The sequence below is a fragment of the Chrysochloris asiatica genome, unplaced genomic scaffold, assembly GCF_000296735.1.
Source record: "Chrysochloris asiatica unplaced genomic scaffold, ChrAsi1.0 scaffold00266, whole genome shotgun sequence".
NCBI classification, from domain to species: Eukaryota; Metazoa; Chordata; class Mammalia; order Afrosoricida; family Chrysochloridae; genus Chrysochloris; species Chrysochloris asiatica.
In genome coordinates this window covers 1181583-1189761 of record NW_006408784.1, presented here as the reverse complement: position 1 = coordinate 1189761, position 8179 = coordinate 1181583, and the positions used below count along the sequence as shown (strand labels likewise).

The window sequence follows — 8179 nt, the reverse complement described above, 5'->3', positions numbered from 1 at the left end:
AAGAATGGATAAACACACCTTGGTACATACACACAATGGAATACTACACAACACTGAAGCATAATGATGAATCTGTGAACATCTCATAATTTGGATGGGCCTGGAGGACATTATGCTGAGTGAAATTAGTCAATCATAAAAAGACAAATATTGTATGAGATCATTATTGTAAAAGCTTCCAGACTAAAAGAAACATTCTTTGATGGTTATCAGGGGTGGGAGGGAGAAGAGGAGAGAATAATTCACAGGCTAGTTTATATTAGCTCAGGTGATGGGGAGGGCAATATACAAGAGGGGGGATGGCTGAAGACCGGTGAAGACACAGGGAGGTATGCATGGGATAAAGGAGATAGAGGTCAATAGTGATATATATACAACCTTGGAACAACAGTGTTCTGTGCATAGATACGCCACAGAGTCTCTTAAACTCCTAAATATATATATTCCACAAATATTTAGGAGTTTAAAAGAGAAAAAAAGTAACATTCTTTGATGGTTGCCAGGGGTGGGAGGGAAAGGAGGGTAGTTTACTATCTAGAGGGCTGTTGGTGTTAAGTGCTGTCCAGTCAGTTCTGACCCATAGTGACCCTGTTTCCAAGGAGTGGCTGGTGAGCTTGAACCACTGACCTTTGAAGTTCAAACCGACTTTGCAGTCCAGTGCATTAAATCACAGCGCCACACCAGGACTCCCAGCTAGAAGGTGGTGGTGTGCCGTGGAGTCAATTCCGCCTCACAGCAGCCTTGCATAGGGTTTCCGAGGCTGTAAATTTTTACAGGAGCAGAAAGCCTCATCTTTCTCCTGTGTCCCGCTAGTTGTAGTTTCAAACTGTGAGGTTAGCAGCCTGATTTAGCATCCCAACTCGTAACCACTACACTACCAGAGCTCCTTCCAGCTAGAAGGTAGACACATGTTAATTCAGGTGACAGGGAGGACAGCATATAAGAAGGGAGGTTGGCAGAAGAATGATAAAGACAGGTGAAGACACAGATATACAAGGGCCAAAGGGAATAGAGGTAATTAGTGATATATATATATATATAGATAGATAGATAGATAGATAGATAGAGAGAGAGAGAGAGAGAGAGAGTGAGGATGTGGCGCTGTGGGCTAATGCGTCAGATTGCAAAGTTGTTTGAACTGCAAGGTTGTTGGTTCAAGCTCACCAACTGCTCCTTAGAAACCCTACAAAGGGTTGCTATGGATCAGAATTGACTTGATGGCACTTCACAACAAAACAACAATTACATATATATATATAAAAAACCTTGGAATGACAATGTCCGGCTGAATGGGAGGAAGAGTGGAATATATATACATACATATATATATATATATTCCACAGATAAACAAGAATTTGAAAGAGGATACTGATACATGAGTATTTACCTTTCCTTCAAATACAGTTATGAATGTGGTAGAGCATACAACAGGCAAAATGATGAAAACTTCTTAGATATTATCAAACATCTTAAGGCAATGAGTAGCTGAGTCTGGGGGCTCAGGACTATCGTCTAAGAGGACACCTGGTCAATTGGCATAACACAGTCCACAAAGACAATGTTCTACATCCTAGTATGGTGAGTAGTGTCTGAGATATTAAAAGCTCATGGGTTGCTATTTAAGGTGTAACTACTGGTCTCTCCATGTGCAGAAGAAAGAAGAGTGATAAGAACTGAAGATGCTTGGAATCAGTCCAACAGACTAATGGAACGAACATGTGACCATCAGTCTCCATGACTCTGAGACCAGAACTAGACAATGCCCAGCTACCACTACCAACGGCTCTGAAAGGGATCACATTAGAAGGTCCGGATTGTTATTGTTAGGTGCCATCGAGTTGGTACCGACTCATAGCGACCCTATGCACAACAGGAGGAAACACTGCCCAATCCTGGGCCAACCTCACAGTTAGAGCCACGAGAATATGTGGAACAAAACTCAAAGTTATAAAAACAAAACAAAAAAATGGGCTTACTTGTGAGAAAGACACTGGAGGAACTCAAGACTATGGCCCTTGACCACCCTTCAGGTCTGGAAAGTAACTCACCCTAGTGGCTCAACTTTGAGCCAAGCGGTAGATAGGTTTATAGGAATATAGGATGAACAACAACCCTAGTAAGGTATGCTCACGATGAATGATGGAACAGTCGATCATTCAAAATCAAAGGGACAACGTGTACCTAAGGACAAAGGTGAGAAGGGATGGGAAGGTGAGTGAAGGAAATAGGAGCCACAGCGAGGAAGCCGTTGAACTGCTGTTCCATGGAGGGGATTGCAATCATTGAGATGAAACAAAGTACATTATTTGTTGAGTGTAAAACTGATGATCTTGTCTGTAAACCTTCACTCAATTCACAACAAAAAGTTAAAAAACAATCAAAAAAAGCCCTAAGTGTCCAGGGCCTGGCGTGGCACACAGTTGAGTTTTCAAGGGCCAAGAAGTGCCACAGAAAGCACCTGGCCTGTAGGTTAGGAGGCTGGGGTTTTAGGCTCAGCTTTAATCTGACTCCGGTGTATGACCTTAGACAAGTCTGGTGAGTTCTGAGAAGCAGGGTAGGGTTCAGAAACGGCGGGGTCCTCAGCCTGGGAACTCCTCAGAGAAAATGGGGCCTCTGCATCCTCAGGCTGGGGATCTTCATTGGATTCAGCTTCCTCCCCAGACCCCAGTCTTGCAAGTCTCTTGCTGACCTCCCACAGCCGGTGGGCTGCCCGATCATCTCGGGCAGCTGGGGGTACTTCCTCCACATGGCAGTTAGCAAAGTATCTCCCACTGAAGGGTTCAATGCCTTCCTGTAGAGCACAGTACAGAGGTGTTTGGGCACCCCCTCTTGGAGCTCGCAGCACCAGCCAGGCTAGTGGGCACAGAAGTGGGCGCAACCATCCTGGAACATGGCGCAGGAAGAGCTCTGAGTTCACAGGCCCTGGGAGTAGGAAGAAAGGATGGAATAGGGAGTGAGATTCCAAGGTAAGGGCAGTAGAAATAGGGTTAGTGGCTCCAGAGAAGTCAAAGGTAGTATTTACCAGGCATTCAGGGCCCCCTCAATGTGACCTCACTATTTCCTACAGGAAGCCTCCATTCAAACTATGCACACAATTCCCAGACTTTGCTCATGCCATGTCCTGCCTGAAACAATTCTCTCCATCTTTATCTTTCAGCTCAAGCTCTACATCGTGGTTTAGCCAGTAAGTATCTATTGAGTACCTATATTGTACCAGCCACTGTTTTAAACGCTAGGGATATATAGTGTAACAAAGGCTTAATAAAGGTTAGCTGTGATTATTATTAGGAGTGCTGGTGATGCAGCGGTTCTAGTACTCTGTTGCAAACCAAAAGATGGACTGTTAAAACCCAAGTGCTCCACTGGAGAAAGATTCAGCAGACTGTTTCTGTAAAGATTACAGTCTTAGAAACACTATGGGGTAGTTTTATGCTGTCCTACAGGGTCAGTATGAGTCAGAATTGACTTAATGACAATGGGTTTGATTTGTTTTTTGGGGGTGATTATTATTTCTGTGGAACTCTGATGTGATGTAGGATACACGCTGGACTGTTAATTGCAAAGTTGGTAGTTCAAACCCATCAGCTGCTCCTCAGAAACCCCATACAGGGTCGCTATGAGTTGGAATCAACTCAATGAAACTTAACAATTATTGTTGCTATTATAATTATTAATAATTATTTTATAATTAGGCAATGGCTACCTAAAATGCAGTTGTTGTTGTTGTTAAGTGCCGTCGAGTTGGTTCTGACCTACAGTGACCCTGTATAGGGTTTCCGAGGAGCAGTTGGTGAGTTTGAAGCGCCGACCTTGCAGTTTAAAACAACCTTGCGGTTGAGTGCTTATCCTACAGCATCACATCAGGACTCCTAATATACAGTATGGTATAAGAATTCTTATTATACCTCTGTAATTTTCTGAAAGGCACATGGGTCTTATTTACTAAATTTTTACTCAGTAAAAGTCAATATGCTTACAAGGGACCCTAGATGAGGCAATCAATCTCTTGGATCTCATCTCCTTCCACTCTCCCCCTTCACTCTGTTCCAATCACACCAGACTCCCTCGTCTTCCTCAAGTACCCCAGCCACTTCTGCTTCTAGGTCTTTGCACTTGCCACAGGGCTCACTCCTTCACCTTCTTAAGGACCCTGCTCAAATGTCACCTATTCAAGTAAGTCTTCCATGATTGCCATAGAAAAAGTAGCACCCTCTCCCCACATCCTTATCCTGCTTTAGCTTTCCTCATAGGAGGGGACCTTTATCACCATCTCTCACTGTACAAAAGAGCTCTGGTGGTGCTGTAGGCTAAACATTGGACTGCTAACCTCCAGGCTGGTGGTTCAAACCCACCAGCCACTCCTTGGGAGAACGATGATGTTGTCTGTTCTAATAAAGCTGTATAGTCTTGGAAACCCTAAGGAATAGTTCTGCTGTGTCCTATAGAGTTGCTATGAGTTGGAGGTGACTTGGTGGCCGTGAGTTTGGTTTGATTTGGTCATTGTACAGATTTATTTCTTCATTATCTGGCTCCTCTTGCACACTGGCATGTAAGTTCTATGAGGGTAGGGTCTTTGTTTTGTTCATTGCTGTGTTTGTTCTCAGCACTAGTAGGTGCTCAGTAAATGCTTCTTGCATTAATTAATGGTTATTGGCTATCATCATCAATGATAGATAGTTCAGTATGGACGGCTCTTTGAGGGTGAGGACCCGGGTCTTATTTGGTGCTACACACCAAGTGTGTGGTGTGAGAGGAAGAAAACTTAGACTAGGAAATCTGTTCCAAGATCAGTAGAGGGGACTTGGGACTTTGTCCTAAGGTTCTGTGGCCTAGTGCAAAGGCGGGGGGGCATAAAATGGGACATGGATAGGAGAGGAGGACTTAGAAGAAACCAAGTAACTAGGCCTCACCTGGGTGGGCTGCGTAACAGGTAATGCCAGTGCCTTCAAGTTGGGTGGCGAGTTGCCGGACAAATAATACGTTGGCCAGCTTACTGTCAGCATATGCTCGGAGTTCCTGCTGCCGGCCAACCACAGGATGGTTCAGACGGGTGAAGTCCAGGCACCCACGCCGGTGTGCAGCTGATGATACCACCACCACACGGCTGGGGGTACATGTTTTCAGTCGGGACAGCAGCAGTTGTGTCAGCAGGAAGGGGCCGACATGGTTCACCCGCAGCAGCAGGTTAAAGGGCTCACGTGTCCGGCCACAGGAACTGATGCCTGGGGCAAGGACTAGGCATGAGTAGTTGCTCTGTGGGGAGCACTAAAGGTCTCAGTATCCCCATCTAGGAGATGGGAGTAAAGGGCATCCTTGCCACATGAACTCGGTCCCCTACCCACCAGCCCCGCCCCACCTCCTCCGGGGCTTGCTGCTCCTCACCAGCATTGTGTATAAGGATGTCTAGCCGTGGTTCAGAGCTCAGGAAGGCAGTGGCAAAAGCTCGCACAGAGGCCAGACTGGCCAAGTCCAAGGCCATGAAGATGATCTCATTGTTTCCACTTTCCTGTGGAGTAGCAAGACTGGGTTTGTCACGACGCACCTGTCTCCTCTTCCTTCTCCCCAAGCACCAAATTCTGCGAGCCCACCTCCTCCTATTACTAAAATCTGTCCCTGTGCATTAGAGTGTAGTGAATACATGTGTGGAATCTGGATGCAAATCTTGACTTTGCTTTTTATTAGAGTGTGACCATAGGCAACATACTTAATCTTTCTGAGTCTCAGTTCTGTCACTGTAAAATGTGAATAGTAGTACCTACCTTATAGAGCTGTAAGGATTAAATTTATTAATATATGTAAAATATTTAGAAGAGCGTCTGAATGGAGGGGATTGTAATCATTGAGATGAATCGAAGTGTATTCTTTGTTGAATGTAAAACTGTTGATCTTGTCTGTAAACCTTCGCTCAATTCACACACTTGAGTAGATACTTACTATTATAACCCGCTCTAAAATCTGCAATACATTTCTAATTGTTCTCTTATCCATTCTTGTCCCCATCCAGACCAGGCACCATACAGCAACCAAGAGATTGGTTCTAAAAGGCTATTTTGACTTGGTGGAGATCCTGATCAGGCCTCTTCACTGGCACATCACTGCCCATCCTATAAAATCCAAGCTCCTCAAAGAGATCTATAAGGACCTCTGTAGCCTGACCCTAGTTCAAAGCCTTCAACCCCTCATTTGCCCCTCCTCCCCCCACTTTGTGCCCCAACCTCACTAAACCGTTTTACCTTTCTCAAATCAGACTTGCTATTTTGCCTCAGGATCTCTACATATACCTGTTCCCACCCCTACCGTCCTTCATTAAGTCCTGCTGAGTCATAAACATCTTAGGTCAGCAATCCTCCTCCACCCCATTTGGGTCTGGTGTCCCTTCCTTGTGTGACCACTGAACCGTGAGAGCCTTCTTCTGCACTTAGTACACCAAGCCATCGTACTCTCCTTACACAGTAGATCCTTTGGAGCCGTTTTGCTCATTCCTTTGCACTCACTGACTGGTGTCTGGTTCCCTATTCCACCCACCCCCATCCTTAGTTACCTGGCGGAGGTCATAAGCGGCCGCCTCACCCCGTTCCCGACTGCGGCAGGCCAGCACCACGCGCGCTCCACGGCGCGCCAGCTCCAGCGCCGTCATCTTCCCGATGCCGCTGTTGGCGCCTGCAGATGGCGGGCGGGAACAGAGCTGAGCGCGGCGGGCCGCCCCCACAGCCCCGGCCGCCCACTCGCTCGTCCACCCTCACCAGTGACCACGGCTGTGCGGCCCCGCAAGTTGGCGATGCCGCCGCACGGCGGGGCCTTCACTAGGTTGTAGTAGATAAGCACGTAGGCGCCTAGCAGCAATCCCGCGCCCAGTAGCAGCGCCTCCATTCTGGTTGTGTTTGTGGGCTGCCACCTAGGCCCTGCGCCTTCCTGGATCTCCGCCCGGAGGCTGCCGATTCACCCTGCTCAGGCCTGGAAGGAAGCCTGGTGCGCCTCGGCCTCCGGGAGGGAAGGAAGGCAGGGCAGGGGTGTGTGCGAGCGTGTGTGTGTGGGGGTGGGGGGAACCTGCGAGCGCCCTCTAGGAGTGCATCGCGTCCTTGTGTCTGTGAACTGTCCATGTATCTGCATCGTTTGTGCCTGTGAATGCCTTCTAGGTGTGTATGTGTCCAGGGCCTCTGTGCTCACGTTTCAAGTTATGTGTATGCCTTTGAATTCTCTTTGTGCAGGGGCAGATTACCCAGTAAACAAGGTAAACACAGGTTTACCGGTGCTTTTTTTTTTTTTTTTTAAACTAATCTGTAGTGAACAATTTCATGGTCTGTCACCACATCAAATATTCTGCTTCTAGAAATGTATGGCTGGCATTTCTTTCTTTCCCAACCGCACAACATCTTTCTGCAGAATCAAAATATTTTCAAATGTACGATCGTTAATGATGAAGTACCCAATAAGCAAGGTAAGCATGAATTTAGTGGTGAACTGCTCACTACAGATTAGTAAACACAAAATAAGCCCGTGCTTACCTTGCTTATTGGGTAATCTGCTTCTGTCCATGTGATTACCCGGTGGGTAGGTGTTCGTGTATTCGTGGGCCCTTACAGTGCCACATAAGTGTGTGTGTCAGTGTAAGCACCTTTTAGATGTAGGTGTGTACATGGGCCCAGAGTCCTTGCCAGGTGTGTGTATGCTTTCGTAGTGTCTGGCAATGTGTATATTTGAATGAAGATCTTGGTATGCCCTCTGCAGGTGTGCTTCTGATGCCTCTAGCTGAGGGCTTGCAGATAGTTTCTATGTGAGGGTGTGTGTGAGTCCTCTCGGTGTGTGTAGCAGAATCCTTGTCTTCTTGATTCACATGTGTACGTGAATGCTCTTGTCTCCAAGAGAATGAGTCCAATCTTTGGCCTCTTTCCCTCAATAAACAAATCCTTAATTGCTATCTTCACATCTGTTTCCCTGCGTATAAGATTCTTCCTTGTTCTCCCCAAGGAGGCCAGAGAGATGCAGTATATTCAAGGGTTTGTTGTTAGGTGCCATCGAATTGGTACTGACCCATAGTGATCTTATGCACAGCAGAACGAGTGCTGATGTGGTGCTGTAGGATAAAGCACTAGACTTAAAGGTTGGTTTGAACTGCAAGCTTGGTGGTTCAAGCCCACCAGCTGCTCCTTGAAAACCCTATATAATAGGGTTGTTGAGT

At 46.5% G+C, this 8179-nt stretch overlaps 1 protein-coding gene across 1 annotated transcript; it reads right to left on the bottom strand.

The window, feature by feature from the left end:
• Positions 1 to 2470: 2470 nt before the first annotated feature.
• DHRS13 (dehydrogenase/reductase (SDR family) member 13) lies at positions 2471 to 6870 on the bottom strand. The gene is made up of 5 exons (XM_006874232.1): positions 6744 to 6870; positions 6542 to 6660; positions 5383 to 5506; positions 4911 to 5222; positions 2471 to 2922 (listed from the first exon to the last, which is right to left on the bottom strand). The coding sequence occupies exons 1-5, from the start codon at positions 6868 to 6870 to the stop codon at positions 2471 to 2473; spliced, it is 1134 nt and encodes a 377-aa protein (XP_006874294.1).
• Between the last annotated feature and the right edge of the window lie 1309 nt (positions 6871 to 8179).

Coding starts and splice junctions, on each gene's coding strand:
- DHRS13 (XM_006874232.1), bottom strand. CDS start 6,870: ATGGAGGCGCTGCTACTGGGCGCGGGATTGCTGCTAGGCGCCTACGTG. Junction 6,661..6,743: donor CCGCACAGCCGTGGTCACTG/GTGAGGGTGGAC, acceptor CGCCATCTGCAG/GCGCCAACAGCGGCATCGGG. Junction 5,507..6,541: donor CCGCTTATGACCTCCGCCAG/GTAACTAAGGAT, acceptor GCTACTCCACAG/GAAAGTGGAAACAATGAGAT.